The 17,265-nt window shown below is 45.7% G+C and overlaps 1 protein-coding gene across 2 annotated transcripts in view; it reads right to left on the minus strand.

Moving 5' to 3' along the window:
- The window catches only part of LOC147313264 (kinesin-like protein KIF26A), a 72,208-nt gene that overhangs the window by 23,926 nt on the left and 31,017 nt on the right, over nt 1-17,265 (minus strand). The window contains exons 1-3 of one of the 2 annotated variants that reach the window (XM_086265311.1): nt 9,342-10,345; nt 6,600-6,792; nt 2,517-2,699 (exon numbers count right to left, since the gene is read on the minus strand). In XM_086265311.1, coding sequence (XP_086121437.1) covers nt 2,517-2,699; nt 6,600-6,792; nt 9,342-9,406 — 441 coding nt within the window. In that variant the 5' untranslated portion in view covers nt 9,407-10,345. Of the gene's footprint in view, nt 1-2,516; nt 2,700-6,599; nt 6,793-9,341; nt 10,346-17,265 lie in introns of those variants that run through there. The other variant, XM_086265310.1, reaches the window with a different exon arrangement.

Here is a 17,265-nt window from a genome sequence, read left to right on the forward strand (position 1 = left end):
CTTCTTATTAACCACTAAAGTAACAGATGAAAGGCTTCCTAAGAGAAGCACTCTTAATTCTTACTCTCATGTATATATCTCATGTATATCTCATGCACATATCTTTCCACGTAGCACTTTTAATTCTTATCCCCACTTTTATTTTTTCCATGTCTATTTAAGTGTTATTTATGACACCATGTTTGCACTGAAGCACCGCAGCAATTTCCTAATGTTGTAAACCTGCTCAACATTTGGCAATAAACCCCATTCTGATTCTGATTCTGATTCTGAGAACCAAGGCACTCAGCACCAATGCTCAAGCTAAGCACTCTGCAGGTAAACCAGGGACCTTAATTTCAAAGCCAAGACCACCATGCTTCGTCTGCAACGATGAAACACACGGTGTCGCCAAGTGCCCAACCTTTGCCACAAGGCTTCCTGATGAAAAGAGAGCTTTCATTCGTGAAAACCGTCTTTGCTTCGGCTGTTTAAGAAAGGGTCACACTAGTAAAGAATGCAAAAGAAGGCACACATGCACTATATGTGGTCGAAATCATCCAACTTGCTTGCACATAGAGAGAATTGAGGGAGCCAGTGAAATGTTAAACAGTGATTCACCATCTGCAGGAAATGAGACAAAGGAAGTCCGCAATGTCATGTCTAGGGATGGGTACCGGTGTCGGACATAAACGGTAGTAACCAGACTGAAAAGCAGCGCACATTTCGGTTTTTTTTTAAAAGCCGAGAAATGCGCCGTATTTGATAGCTTGCTGCGAGACCTCACACCGAGCGCATCTACTGCGGGTGTGGTGCCTGTTATCAGACCCGGAGTTAGCAACATCCCCAAAAACACGAAGAGGAGAGTCCTAGCCTCTAGCCCTGCCAGTGTAGCAGGATGATGACGGATGATGATGGCAGCAGCAGCTGTTCTTCTCTGCGTGAGTAGTTTGATGTTGTTCGTGTGTAATTTACGTTGAGTAGGCTAACCACGTTATTACATTAGTGCAGGTAAGGTGAACTAGCAAACATCATCATAGCTACATGCGGCTGTCTTCTTGTTTGATGGCAGATACTCCCTTCACCCTGGCCAAAAAGGCTAAAATGTCCAAAGAAAAAGAGGGAAACAGCTAAACATGAGAGGTTTTTGGACAAAGTTTGTGTTTTTTCCATTGTTTAAGCACTGCTTCCAGCCAAGAGTGATACCATATATGCCCCATAGCTGCAGAAAAGGCTAACATTGTTATCTTTTTACAAAAAACCAGCTGAACATGAGAGGTTTTTGGACCAATTTTGTGTTCTCCATTCTTTAAGCACCGGTTTGAGCACCGTTTGAGCACCGGCACCGTTTCAAAAGTACCAATTTGGCACCGGTATCGGATAAAACCTAAACGATACCCATCCCTAGTCATGTCACACACATTGACAAGATACTCCTCAGCTACGTCTAGCATTGTTCCTGTTTTTGTGTCATTGGCAGAAGACCCCCACAGCGAGATTCTCACATATGCTCTGCTCAACACACAGAGCGATTCAACTTTCATCTTGGGAGATCTGGTCTCTGCACTAAATGTGAAGACTCAGCCAGTGCAATTAAGGCTCAGTACAATGACAGCAGTAGACACAGTCATAGCTAGCAAAGTGGCTTGTGGATTGCAAGTTCGTGGGCTCCATAGTGAGTCGCATGTTCTTACAGTGGATGGCATTACCTTGACTTGCAGTAACACTGTGATGAACCTTGGAGTCATTTTTGTCCAGGATATGTTCTTCAATGCACATATTAAACAAATATGTAGGACTGCTTTCTTTCATTTGTGTAAGAAGTAACTTCCACAACAACGATTGACTGTTGAGGAAACTGTTGGTGTGATCTAGTGCTATATACATAAAACTGAAATTAATAAGAATGAGGGAAGTCTCTTATTGGTGCACTTTGTCCAGCAGTCAGACACCTGAGCGTGGACTCCACACTGACCCAGGTGTTTTCTCCAATTCTCCAATAAAACTCGTGTTAAACATGAAACCATTATATCACCGATGCAGTCAGGTGTCTAAAAAGAGAGAAGATCTGCAGCCCAGCAGGCACGATGATGCTGAGTGCCATGTTGTTTGCTTGGAGGAGCTGAAAAATTGAACATCATAAACATGTTTTTATGAATCTATCTGCAGGTATATGTCACATCACAGATACAAACATTCAGCACTGGCACTCACACACACACACACACACACACACACACACACACACACACACACACACACACACACACACACACACACAGCACTGTGATCTGTCTGCTGCTGTCATTGCTCTTTGTGGGTAAAGAGCATGCTGACACGTTGCTGATGAAGAGCTCAAACCTTCGTGCGTGCCCTGAATTTAGATTTTTATTCAGAAAACTCTGAAAGTTTCACTTTAAACTGTTCATTCTGCGTCACCAGCAGCAGGTCTGTGCAGCTAAATTATCAGCTGTAACGTTACCCACATTAATCCCCGGAAGAAGATATGGTAAAGTTCCTGATGCTGGAGAACTCACCTGGGAGGCGTCCTGCGAGAAGATGGCATCAAAGGTGAAGGTCTTTGGCGCTGAGGCTGAGGACCGTCTCTGGGCTGACGTCTCGCACAGCGTGAGCTGCTTCTTCCTGCCGTCGACCTTCAGGAAGGACATGGACTCCGAGGACTCATCCTGGACCGAGCAGATCCGGACCATGACTCTGACCTGAGGACAGACAGGAAGCATGAAGCACAGAGAAGACTGCTGCGTTCATCAAGTCTCTGGCTGGACAATGGAGTTGCATCATGAAACGTTAAACTAAGCCAGAGGTGCTCAGATAGTGATAGATGGTTGGCCTGAACGTGGCCACGTTTGCTTCACCTGCAGCCGTTCGTTATCTTGGGTACAAGCGTTCAGAGATATTGACACCGAGTTGGAAGGAAACTGTGCTTCTTTGACTTTGTTTAGTTAAACTTTGATTTGATTTTTTCTACCTGCTGTTTAGTTTTGTTTTCCATGTGGTTTTCACTGAGTTTGCGTTAGATCACCTGACTCAGATCACCTGATACACACCATCAACTGTTTGTGCTGAAAGAAGCTCAGAATCAGCCGTAACGCCTCCAGAGACGTCCTGAGCTCTTCTTCAGGTATTCCAGGATGACATTTTAGACTGTAATCAGAGCTGGACTGAGCAGGGAGTCACACTGCTTTCCTGACCTTTAACCTTCAACAGCCCGTGTCCCTCAGCCTTCTAAAGGGTTTTATTGTGCTGTCATAGAGCTGCTGAGCTGGTGGCGAGGAGTTTGAGTTTACAGCCAATAATGAGACGGAGCAGGTTTTAAACATCGAGTCTCTGCGAGCCAGCTCCTCTGTCACCACGGATACAGACAGGAAGCAGCTTGAAAGTCGCCATCTGATCCAGTCACAGCTAATTTTATGTGTTCCAGTCACTCGGCACTAGGGGTGGGTTTTGATTATTGATTATTTTTTTGATTATTGATTTTCAGATTAAAATCGATTCTAGCTTGAATAACGCAATATCGATTCATTAAAATCTTGAATGAATATAAATCTAAATATAAATTTATTATGCCCGAAATGCCAGAATCTCAGGCTATGTCTCTCTCCAACCAAATTTGACTGAACCAGCAGCAAAAGAAGATCCAAACTACGCTTCACATTTCACTTCACATAAACATCGTCATGAATTCTCTCTTTTGCTGTTTTGCTTCCACCACAGTAAAATGACACTTCATGCACAGCTCTCTCTCTCAGTACACTTCAAAAACACTTTCTCATCTAAAAATCTCTGTTTTCTGCATTATTTTCTTGTTTATTACGCACAAGTCTACTGTTATGTACAGCGCTGTCGGCCGCTGTTTTTCTTTTTTTTAATTTAACTGACTTCTGACAAGAAAGCCCCATTTCTTTTGTTCAATACTGAAGAAAATTTTCAATATTATGTGATATTGCAAAACACTTAGCTGTGTCTCTAATTAAACCTCTGTAAATTTGCTTTCACTTCAGAAACATCAGGTAATGTTCATGTGTAGATTAATGGTTTTCTTCTGTTTTTGTTTTACTGCAGAATATTTTTAAGGTGGTTATCTGCTATAAAAAGACAGGTCAGGAAATTCTCCTTCATGTTTTTCTGTGTTTTCGCTCTGTTACTTTGACACAAAAGCATTTGCTGTGATGCTTACAGAAATGTCAGTTTTCTTTTTAAAGATATAAAAATATGGATATGTACTGATAAATGATCAGAATTATAATATTTCTGTCTGAGGCAAATTTCCCCAATTCAAATCAAATCGAATCGAATCATGGATCAAATCAAATCGGGACCTTGTGAATCAATTCTAGAAATCAGTGACGATACCCAGCCCTACTCGGCACATTTATGTTCAATCACAAATGTTTTTACAGGATTTTTTCTTCATTTTTTCTTTCACCTGATCAGTAACATCCAAATAAAACCCTAAAACTGAAGCTCCGCCTTCCTGGACAGTCTGTTAGTGCAGATGTATGATGTCATTAAAAATGCTCCAAAAAGCTCCAACAGCACAAACACAGCACAGAGGTCCAGTTTAGCTGAAGCTAAAACCCCTTGTGTCACCTGTCAGTCAGAGAGGCCACACCCCTAATAATTCAAATGCAGCTGTTATACAGGGACACATATTTATAGAGACCAAACAGTTTGTGTATCAGGCTGTAAACATGTGGGCACTGACTTCCTGCTGCCTCTGCTGGACGTCAGAGGAAGTGCATGTTTCAGTGCAGTGTTGCAGAAGCAGGCTGGGTCAGATCCTCGCTGTGATATTTTCAGATTAAAGGTATAGCATCAATAGATAGCAAAGATAGCAAATAGCAAAAATCTGAAGGGCTGCTTTCAAACTGCAGAGCTTCAAACAGAAACAGCTCTGACCTCAGTCTGAACTCAGAGTTTGATATCACTCACGATGAAGTGTTTACACCCAGAATCCAGCTCAGGCTCTCTCGCCCACACAGAGAGCAGCCAGAGGCCATGGTGAGAAGTTTTAAGACATTAAAGAGAATAACTGCAGGTTCAGAGGAATGAATGCAGCGCTGAATGCAAACGAGAGAAGAGACGGCAGTCAGAGTGAATACTTACCTCTGACTCTGCCTGTTTCCAGGAGTTCATCTAATGTCACTAAATTCTTACAAAGTCAAATCAAGAAGCATGTGCAGAGGAGGGATGGTAGAGGATGGAGATGGAGTAGCAGAGAAGGCTCATGGATGAAGAAGTACATGCAGAGGTGGATGCTAGGATAGGAGGAGATGGAGGCAGGTGATCTGTTGTGCAGACCATTAAAGAAAAAGAAGAAGAATACGAGCAGCTTCAGTTTTCTTAATGAGAACTTTGTGTTCAGATCAGAAGGAAAGAAGAAGGAGAAAGATGAAATGATCTACATTGTGAGTAGTTTGTAGGTGTTGGCAGTGACTCTGTTAGTTCAGTGTAAGGTGCAGGAGCAGAGATGTATGATCCTCCTAACTTCACCGCGTCTCCTTTAAAATGCTCTTTCATTTCTGTCCTTGCCTCATTAACCGTTGCATTGGCAGGATGCAGATGTGAGCTCCTGCAGCTGCCGGCGGATGGAGATGAAGGAACCTGAGCTGCAGCGAGGAGACATGGAGTCCCTACATGGTGCCTGCAGGGCTCTGAAGCCAGCAGCACACCCTGACCTGTGGGGACCTCACACAGAGCCCACCTGCTGCAGGAGGAATCACCTGACATCTGAATGCCAGCAGAGAGCTTCCTCTTCAGGATTCAGGCACACTTACTGCTGCAGTCACAGCAGCTGGCATAGGAAGAGTTTAGGGGGATGATGAGGGCTTCACATGGACGGAGAGTCATCAAACTCAAACACGTCAGTGAACCATGTATGTCTGCGAGTCTCAGTTCGGTGCTTCTTTGTGTCAGCAGAGATGAGAGAGCACAGAAATGAGGAGCTCACGCTTCAAGCTAATGGTGCGCCAGAGTTACCTGGCTCACCAGTCAGCTGTGTCTGAGAGGTTAGCAAGGACATCGTGTGATTACGGTGATTTGGTGGAGACCTGAGCTCAGACGCTAATCGCTCCGTCCACCAACAGTCTGATAGCCAAGCGTCTGATCTGCACCCAAACGCCAACAAACATTAACCTGTCAGAGACGAGCCTGTCAGCGCCCCCCGATGGGCTGCAGAGCTCATTAAAGCCTCTGAGCTAACGACACTCTTCTTAGAGTAATGCTGGTTACAGGGCTAATCTTCTGGAGAGCAGATGTTTAACCCATTGTTAGAAACATGTGACACAGGCAGTGTGAGCCCAGACTAAGACTACAGCACAGATTCCTGCTGATTGCAGATATCCTGCCGAGGGACGATAGCTCCTGAGAGAGAGACTGCCCACCTGCAGCCAGCCCATAGCCACATGAGCGAGGTAAAGCTTCTTCACCAAACCTGAAGAAGTGCAGTTGATTCTTTCTGAGCTCCTTAGAGCTTACAGTGACCTGGTACCCTCCCCTACACCCCCACCGCTGACTTCAAGGCTCGACTCCATCAGCTGAGCAGGTAAAGTCCCAGTAGCTACATCCATCAGATCCAGACTAACACCACACTATCTCACCTTTCCCATCCCCGGCGTGTCCTTGACCTTTGACCCAACTCGAAGGAGACATGGTGGGATGGCAGGCGGGGAGAGCTGCAAGGCCCCGCTGAAGCCCCCGGTGTAAAGCAGCGGTTCTGGGGACTCGCCGGGCAGGGAGGCGGAGCCGGGCGGGGACTTCTTCCTGCGGGACAGACTGAGCTTGTGAGCCGCCCTGAAGACACAAAACACAGAAACAGAGTCAGAGAGCACCGAGCTGCACCCAAACACACCGTTTAACAGGAAATAAAGAAAACATAAAATAAGATCAGAGAGAGAGAAGAGCTGATCTGAGACTGAGTATTAAGAGATGAGTTTAAGGTCCATGTCAAACACAGGCAGAGAGAGAAGGGAGGAGGAGGAGGAGGCTCAAACTCCCTCCCAGACAGATACTATACTCATTATTGCCTCCAACCACCGGCAGGACTCACTGCCAACGTCACATTTACCAGAGAGAGAGAGAGAGAGTGTCTGTGTGTGACCGTGTGACCGAGGGAGCAGCAGCATCTCCTGGTGCTTTGGAGATAGATGGAGCAAAGGTACAGCAGGACATGCAGAGAAAGAAAGAGGATGAAAACCGTCCCGCTCCCATTAAACTGCGGCGCTGCATCACAACAAGAGAGGAAAGCACTCTGCGAAAGCAGGGCCACCAGCGACAAGGGCCATAAGGAAGGCACCTGTGTTTTGGTCTTGGGTTGTTCCCCACTGCAGAGACCACAGTTGGCGGTCACACAGGTCAACTGATTATCTTATCGAATTGATGCTTTTGCTCTAAAGTTGTTTTTACATTTCAAACCTCTCTCACCCCCAATTTTCACCTCAAGAAAATTCAAAGTAAATACAAAAAAACCTACTCTGATTATTTTATTTGATCCCAGTCATGCAGCTCTCTCTAGGCTCAGCATTAGGATGCTAATGAACTTGCTCCGTGGCTCAGAGTCATTAAAGCATGCTTAATATTCGGTTACTTCACGAAGAAAATGTGAAGCTCGGCAAACATGGTGATGAGGATACCGCCATAGAGGGTGCAGATCGTCCACACATCTGCTCAGGTAAACCTCAACACAGTTTATCTGTTTACGCACTGTGGGAGAGCCTCAGCCTGATCGTTGTGTTTAACCAGGTACGTATTAACCTGTGCTAACCCTCGGCATACCCGACATTCTCTGTGCACGTCACCTAACAGGAAGTCATCCGCAGTGATGGCGGTTACGTCCTTCTGCGGCTGACACACTTCTTTAAAGGACTTTTTAATGCTAATGCAGATGTGCTGATGCTCTGACACCATCACCATCCACACCCACCCGTGATCTGAGACATGTGATCTACATTTACACAATTTCACGTGTTAGCTCGAATGATGGTGTTTCAGTGATGTCACTGGGTTAGGGATGACTCCATCTTCTCTGAGTGGATGTCTGACTCCACAGGTGAGCAACCGCAATAGATTGGACAAAGGGTGAAATATGTTTAACAGCCCCTGAAGGAGAAACTGAAGAGACATCAGAGACTCGTTGAAGCTGTTATTTTACACTCTATGCTTCACGCGTCTACAGTATCAATTACATCTGGACTTCATTTATCACCGCGAGCACGTCTCTCCACGTCTCTCGGCTTTTGCCTTCCACAGAACTGTCAGTACCTCAAACATGAAGCTGGACTGAGATGAAATAGGATTTAAAAATCACTATTATTATTACTCACAGTTCCTTCCAATCCATTATCTGCTCAAACTTCTTGATCTTAAAGAGGAACTGGGACCAAGCTTCTTGTCGTCCTCATTCACCATTGTAAAGACCCAGATCTATTCAAACAAAGTGTTAAAACCACAGCTGTAAAGGAGGGACACCCGGGCCGCATCATCGAGGCTGACCTATGAAGCCTTCTCCAGAAAATAGATCCAGTGTCAAACCAAGCGCACCCAGAAATCTACCCATGATCGGCGGACACTCAGCTGATCAAGGAAAAACGCTGATGGTGGTCCATATCCATATAGTCCATTTTCACTGTCTCAGGTTTACCCAGATGTTTATCCAGATGTGTCCTCTTTTAAAGCACTTAAGGTTCTTCTTTTGTTGTCCTTCTGCATTCAGCTGTAAACATCCAGTGTAGCGTTTCGTAAATTCTACAGGTAGAACAGGTGCCTCAAAGTCCTCCAAGGTTTCTCTTCATTTTCATGCTCCCAACAAAATGGCTTTTCATCCACCAGTTTGACTTTCCATCCCCCTTGAACTCCAATAAACCGGTCTTTAAAGCGAGAATCATTTTACTTTTGCAACAGGAGAACACTGTCCATGCATCCAGACAATGATGATAACATGATGTCCAACATGGTTTTTCCTAAACTCGCAGAGTTTCTTGGTTCGTCAATCACAGCATCAACAGTGTGTCTGTCCTTTCAGAGGGATTAAACATTTTAACAAGTTCATTTTCATTTTCAACATCTGGTTTTTACCAAATCCATAAAGAAGTTTAGGGGTTGAACCTAAAAGATCTTTAAAACTACCAAAGTGCTGCGGAGGGATCCCAAACTTCTGCTAATCCTAAAGCATTCAGTTGAGTACATCAGACTTATCACCATGTTCAGCTTTCAGCAGATTATTATTCCTACTCACTTCTGTCAAACAATAAAGATTCAGTCTGTCCTTCAATCAAAAATAAGACAGGAAACCAAAAAACCCCTTCAGGTTTTTCATGATTGTTCCCATTTAAGCAATAACTCACATCACATTCATTTCATGCGTGAATGAACATCCTTCTGTCTTTGCTCCCTTCACAGGTCCAAACATATCCTCAAACTCTCCCAACCCCGTCTCGCTGTCATCAATCCAATCATCCTCTGCTGAGTGATGTTCAGGTGATCAGAGTTTTCTCACTGAAGTCCAACAACATGTGCCGAGTTCCTGATCAAAAATACATCTAAAAATATCTGACAGTATTCATCTGTAAACCAGCACCTTGGCATCTCAACACGTTTCCCTCAGTTTGTTCCATATGGCTAAACTCCAAATCTATCTTTCCGTGTTTCGGACAGGAAGTGCAAATCTGATCACGGGACATTTTCATATTGGTTGGAGCAAAGTTCTGCAGAGACTCCTGGAGGATGAGTTCACTTTATTTTATGATTGTTATCAATCCACCTGCGATGGTGTGTACTCCACAAAGCTTTGCATCCCTCCATCCTTCCCTCCGTCCTCACGCCCTGCAGCCAATCTGTAGAACTCGCCTCACTCGGTCCCAAATGAAGAGCCTCAGCCGGCTTTCCTTCCTTCCACTCTTTCCTCGTACTGAATCATTCTTCCATCTTTCTGACCCTGCAGCAACTCATTCTCCACACTCTCACCTTCCTCTCCTTCTTCTTTTACCTTTCCTTCTTCATTATTTCCACCTCTCCTCCTCTCTCCTCTTGTCATCTCTCCTCTCCTACTCTCGCCTTATTTCTTCCTTTTCAAAGCTCCACTTCTTTAATTTCGCCTCCTTTCTTTTCTTCCCTCCTTCTCCCACCTCTCCTGCTCATCTCCTCTCTCTTCTCTCCCGTAGCTCCTCAGTCTGTTCCTGCAGTATCGCAATGCCACTCCTCTCCACCCCTCCCACCTCCCTCCTCCTCCTCCTCCAACTCCAGGAGAGAGAGAGAGGGGTGAAAGGAAGTGGCATCAGCAGAGGAGGAATAAAGGACTGAAATAAGAGGTGGAAATAAACGAGTGAATGAGAGCGGGAGGATTCCTGCCTCTCCCTGCCGTTGTTGCTGGGAAACACTGGCAAAGCTCCAGCCTCCCTCCTTCCTCTTCCTCCCCTCCCTCCGTCCGTGGGTCCGTCTGCCTTGCTCACCTCACCTTCCCTCACTCTCCTCGCTCACCCACTCTCTCTCTTTTCACTGCCCCGCCTTCTCGGTGTGTCGACACACAGCAGCTGTGAAACCACTGTTCACCCCACCACACGCGCACACACACACACACACACACACACACACACACACACACACACACACACACACACACACTTGATATGCTACATGAATACTTCATGAGATGACAGACACCCCCACTGCTGGACTTCAAAGACACTCAGCATGTGTGTATGTGTTCGAGTGAGTGTGTGTAGTGTAACCTCTCTGAGAACCTGCAGGCTGGGTCACTGATATGAAACCACAGACAGACTGAAGGAGAGCAAACAGGAGACTTCAGTCTGTGAGCTGCAATCACTGATCAATCAACACAAATTAATCCATTTCAATAATTAATAAAAAAGTAAATGGTTTTTTTAAGGACAAAGGAAAAAAACCCTTTCAGTTTAATGTGAATGGGATGTCCAGGTGTCCAACACTGCTTCTGTGCACATAGGCAGAATGTGTGTGTGTGTGTGTGTGTGTGTGTGTACATGTTTAGACATCATTGTGAGGACATAAAATTGGCATGCTACTATACTTATGGGACAAAGTGAGTGTCGCCACGAGTTTGATGGCATTTTTGAGGCTCAAAATGTAGTTTTAGTGTCAGGCCTAAGGTATTCATTTTTGATGGTTAGGGTAAGTAACTAGGGAAAGTAAAATGTCAATGAGATGTCCTTAATATCGTATGAAAATGAGTTTGTGTGTGTGTGTGTGTGTGTGTGTGTGTTCCTGTCTGGCCATCTTTGTGAGGACCGAAATCTGCATTCTACTATAATTGTGAGAACCAACAGTCACTTGTGAGGACACACACGCCGGTCCTCACAAGTTTGAAGGCCTTTTTGAGGCTCAAAATGTGGTTTAATGTCAGGGTTACAATTAGGTTATGGTTAAGTTTAGGGTAAGGGTTATGGTTAGGCATTGATTTTTAATGGTTAATTAAAGGGCTAGGGAAACCATTATGTCAATGAAGGTCCTCGCTAAGATGGCTGAACGGGCTTGTGTGTGTGTGTCTGTGTGTGTGTGTGTGTGTGCACTAAAACTCTTTCTCATCAAATCTCATCACAATGTTATGCACACGTGCACGAGGCTTGTTCCAGCTTTATGAACGAACACCTGTGCAGACACACTGGAACTCTTCATTTGCAGGTAAAATGTGTATCTTGCAGAGTATGACATGGAAAAAAAAGCGACGATGAGAGTGAAGGATTGTGGGTATGTAACCATCAGAGAGATGTAATCTCTGGAGCGTGTCCGGGCTCTGCCCCCGGCCTCCTCCTGCTAGGACATGCCTGGAAGACCTCAGCTCCCTCCTTTCGACCCTTCTCTATGGGAAAGGAGTGCTCCCCTCAGCCTCCTGGTAGATCATAGATGTACATGCGGTAAGAGTTTGACAATCCTCAGTAATCGTGGTCACAAAGTCATGTGTCTGCCCAGCGGGATGACAGCAACTCCACACCAGCATTTTATGGCAGAGGGGTAAAAAACCCTCCATAATGTAGCCCAACGGTGGTGACACACCGTTCCGGTCCAAAGCTGGTTGGCTGTTTCCTGAGCAGGAAAGTACACAGAGTTCACTGTCAGAAGTGAACAAATCAGAGCTGAGGAAAGCAGCATGAGGAGCTCGGGTTCATTCAGCGCTGTCTGCAGGAGCTCAGCTGCTCTGAAATTATATTTATCATAACTCCCCTTCAGGTCATCTCAGGCCAGACAAACCTGCCAAAATGTGCCTGACAGCAGTTTTACTGTAGTTCCTACCTGCTGCTGCTCTCTGGGGACACGTTTGAATGCATGCCCAGGAAAACAAGCAACATGTGAGTGGAGAGATGATTATTGATCAGAGGAGGAGCTGGAGAGAGCTGTGTTATTGCTGCAGAGAGCGAGGAGAGGTATCAGAGCCACAGATCCATTTCCAGATCAATTCTCTGAAGCAGACGCCAATCGATAGGAGCAGCCCAAGGCCATCTGTCACAGTTAACCTGCAGGCAGGTAATGATCAGCTGTGGTCTTAGGTTCACTCACTGAACGATTAGACACAATTAAAAGAACCACGTCTGTGAGAGCGTGGAGCTAAAAGCTCAGAGGCTCCACCGCTCACCCTTCATATTTACAGTTTTTTTTTTTATCATTGACTGTTTGGTTTCATCTTCTCTGTCTGTCTCCAGGTGTGCATGTTAGATTGACATCACCTTCTGACCAATCACAATAACACAAAGTGGCTCTGTTTAGACCTGAAAGACCATGAATCACCCCCGACTGCTAATCAGTAACATCCAATCAAAACCCTAAAACTGAAGCTCCACATTCCTGTACACTCTACTACTACAGTAACCTAGTGGCAGCCATATTTTTGGTCACATGATGTCATTAAAATGCCTCAAAAGGCTCAAACACGTTCTAGACCTCCAGTTCAGGTGAAGCTAGCAGCTGCAGCCTGTGTCCACCTGTCAGTCACAGAGGCCACGCCCCTAATAATGCAAACTTTGGGCTTTATTCTAACATAAACAGGTGTCTTATGGTTTTATTATCGTTGTGATCCTGGTACCACCTTCGGTCTGACACATGGTTTGAACACGAGGACGTCCTTCTCAATGTTCTTTGTTCCAGAATCATCTGATGACTCTGTGATCAGACGTCCTCTGAGGCAGATGTTTGTCAGACCCAGGGCCCTGCTGTCAGTGTGTGGGTGCAAGCTCCTTCGGTCCAGCTTCTCCTCAGAGTGCTGCTCCAAACATCATCTCAGCCCTTGTTATCCTGGACAGCCGTCAGCAGCTCCACCTCTGCACCACCAGCTTTTATCTTCCTGCCATACGCCCTGCACTCCAGGCCGCTGAAGTCCGACTGTCTGACAGTGAGAGATAAACTCTGAAGGAATGATGTGACTTTGCTTCATGAGCTCAATCGCTTTGGCCCTTTGCCCAAACTCCCCAGTGGCTTTTTTTGAATTCAGTATGAATCATCAAATATTTGTGTCACGCAGTTATAAATAATACAACTCATAATTCATACCACTTCTCACTATGGCAAGACATAAACCTTGCTTAAACCCAGAGAGGTGCAGCAGTGGCTCATTTGGAAGACGCTCCAGAGAAAACTGAGGTTTCTGTCTTTTATCTGCTGCAGGAACAGGGACAACAGTGGGCAGAGCTTTTGTGATCAACCGTCACAGAATCACAAACAGTCGTGACAGCGATGACTTTAACGGGAATGAAATTGGCACAATCAGGATGGACTGCGGACAGTCTCGTGCACTCCATGTGAACCGCTGAACCACTGTTTGTTTCACACAGTTCACATGTGATGGGACACATGTTGAACCTGCAAAATGTCAGGATGTTCATAAAGTTTATTGACAGTAGAATGCAGAAAATATGATCTTTAATCAAATATGAACTCGTTTTCAATCTGAGGGCAGTGTCATTGTCTTCAACATCAGTCTGTGAGATGAGAGCAGCTGCTGCACTGTGAAACATTTAAAACATGTCAAACGGTTTCTCAATTTAGACATTTGACATGTTTTATAAGCTCTGTTGATAATAAATTATGAAATCTGGAAATCATCACCTTCTGTTTCTTTCAGTTTCACATTCATGATTACATGAGGTTACACAAGGGTAATTCTTCGGCATGAGACAGGAAACTGTGAGGCGGTCTGGACAGGAAGTCCTGGGGTGGGCAGCAGCAGGTACCAACCCTCCGTCACACTCATGTCTGCAGCACGATCGGCTCAGCGAGGCCTTCAGGACTCAGCTCTCTCTGGATGTGGGTCACATTACTCCTCAGCTTTCCACTCTATCAACACACTGCTCTCAAGGTTGAAGGTTTGATTCCCAGCTGAGCCCCAGGGGTGACTCTCTGCTCTGTGTAACCTCCTTACATCACTTCCTCTATCACTCTGTATTCCATGCGTACAGGGATCAGGGACACAGGTCATTTTAAAGTCTCACGTCTGCAGAAAGCTCAGCCTGCCTTAGTTACTGAGTAAAGAGTGTCCTCCTCACAAACATGCTAAGCTATGAAATAAAAGCCTGAGACGATCCATATATCAAAGGCTGATCCGTGTCTCAGAGTGTCTGAGGACTGTGTTACTGCTGATGCCCTCCAACAGGACACGATAACAGAATCTAACCTAAGTGGAAGATGTTTACTTCAATGACTGCAGGAATTCTGGCTGTACTTGCGACTCTTCAGGTCTGGAGTCCCACAGGTGTTAAAGGCAGGTCTGCACACTAGCAAAGAGGACCTGGACAGGTCACCGTCGTCGAGGTGGAGAGAAGTTTAAACTGTCCAGCATGCAGCGTCAGGTGACCTGTCGCTGGTTAAACCACAAGCTCTACCTATCTGCACTCTGACTCACGAATGTCTTCACGAGGCTCTCCCTGCACAGAGAGCAGCAGAAGTTTGTGCTCCATGTTCACTGACTTTCTCAAAGTCAGCAGCAGCTGTGATTGGGTTTCACTGACACTGGAGCCAGTTAACCAGCAGTCCTTCTCTGGGCAGACTCTGCTGCAGCGCTGCGGCTCTGTTGGGTCTGAGCGGTTTGGGAGAGGCTCTATTCTGGACAGGAAGTCGATAAAAAAAGCTTGGGCCGTGAGCCAGAAATCCACTTTGGGGAACTTGACTCTAATAGTGGGAGTGGGTCTAATCCTCACTTTATTTTGGGGTTTCACTGTGAGTCTAAGCGGCAGGAGGTGTGGCTCTGCTCTGTGCTCCAGGCTCAACGCCGGTCCGAACCTCCGGCCCCGTGTCCACAGTGTCTCCATCACCTCCGACAACACCTCCTCACAGCACAGCAGCATCAGGTGGCCCTGACCGCTGTAAAGATGCTGCATCGGGCTGAGCTAAGCCTACAGCTGTGACTGAGCAGCAGCAGTGAGCAAACAGCGAGTGGGGAGAGCAGCCGGAGGCTCAGGTGTCGTACCTGCAGACGGCGTGGAGTCGACAGTTGGAGGGGATCCCTGCATTAACATAGCTACGTTTTTGATTGGATGTATGTAATAAACACAAACACAAATAAAACACTCTGACAGTGTTTTGTTCGCGCCCTGAACAGCCGGCTAGAAAACATTTCAGATCATTTGTGTGTCCGAACAGGAGGACACACCTCCTCCATTCCCTCTGTGACCCTCAACATCCAGAATGGGTCAGAATACCAGATTTGAGCAGACAGACGGAGTCAAAGCCCCCCTGATGCCGAACACCACCTCTCACAGCTTGGACAGGAGGAAAAGCTGCCAATTAGATTCTGCAAGGAGAGAATCTGAATCTGGAGCACTTTCATTGATCCCTGAGGGAGACGTTCCTACAGCAGCAGGATCTCCGTGTGAATCCACACATGAGGTTCTGCTGTATGAGCTTCCCTCACAGGACAAACACAACTGAAGCCCAGAGAGCTTCATAAGATTCACAGTTTTCCCTGCCGATAAGGACCTCCCTCATAAAGCAGTGTTTTGGTTTGTTCACAGTGACCCAGGTTTTCTGTGAATTAACAGAAGCGTGAGCGTGTTTTATCGTTACAGTCTGAGCTACATTGGCTGTAATGTTTATTTCGTACAGTTTACATACAGAGAGTCGTGATGACTCACTGAGCCAGGGGCGGATCTAGAAGGGTGGCATGGGGTGGCAAGTGCCACCCTAAAATGATCCCTTGCCACCCCAAGTGCCACCCCAGTTTTGCATATGACGGTGTTGTTTATTAAAATAAGATAGCATTAACAATTTTTATCGTAGTTACAGTCAACAGTGAATATAAATGCTAAAACTGAATATATTGGATAGTGTTCCCCCCTTGCACCATTAACAAATAGTTCAGCCCATAGCAGAACTGTCTTTTTTCTTGTTTTCAGTAGCAATTCATGCTTATGATTGTGCCAGAGCACATTTTGAACAACACCATGGGAATTTCGGATTTTACTCAGGTGGTTGGATGCTACACTCTGGAAATGGAAGGAAGGTGAGTGTTATTAACCCTCTGTGGTCCACGCTGCACCTCCAAATCATATGACTATTTTAAGCTGACATAGCAACAAGCTGCGGCCAAGCTGAGTCAGCCCACATTGAAAGTTAGGACTTCAAAGTTTTTACATTTTAATTACGGGCCAGTAAATCCTGTCATGGTCCTGGGTCGGTGACACAGCGCTTTTAGTTTATTATCATTTTCTAGTTTATTATGATGATGATGATGATTATTATTATTGTTTGAGTTCTATGTGTTATATTCGGTTTGCCTTTGAGTCTGCGTCTGTGTCTCTGTCTGTCTATGGTGTCAACCCGTCTGTGAAGCAGTCTGTTTAGTTCTGTGTCTTGTTTGGTTCCCCGTGTTTGAGTTTCCTAGTTTATTGTGAAGGTCTCTGTCTGATGTGAGTGTGATCAGTTTACGTTTCCCCTGTCCCGTCAGCTCCGATTCCTCCCAGCTGTGTTGCCTTCCTGTCTCTCATCCCCTGATTACTGGTGTGTGTATTTAAGCCCTGTGTGTTCTCCTGCCTGTTGCCGGTTCGTCTGTGTTACTCGGTGTCCTGCTCGTCGTCTGCCTCTCTGCCTCTCATCCCCTCGTCGTATGCTCCCAGGTCTGTTATTTTAGTTCTCCCAGTTTAGATGTTTTCAGTTATTTGTCATGCCCCCACTGCTTGTTTGCCACTACACCTTGTAAATAAACTTCACTAGCGTTTTCATCCACTGCTTGCATCTTGGGTCCTCCTTCCTCCACACCACACGGCTCGCCTTCCCAGCCGTGACAAATCCAGAGTTATGATAATATATATA

Source organism: Aulonocara sp. 'chitande type north' Nkhata Bay, linkage group LG15, assembly GCF_057382095.1.
Source record: "Aulonocara sp. 'chitande type north' Nkhata Bay isolate Kocher_YH1m ecotype deep benthic linkage group LG15, A_spYH_male_GT1.1, whole genome shotgun sequence".
NCBI lineage: Eukaryota > Metazoa > Chordata > Actinopteri > Cichliformes > Cichlidae > Aulonocara > Aulonocara sp. 'chitande type north' Nkhata Bay.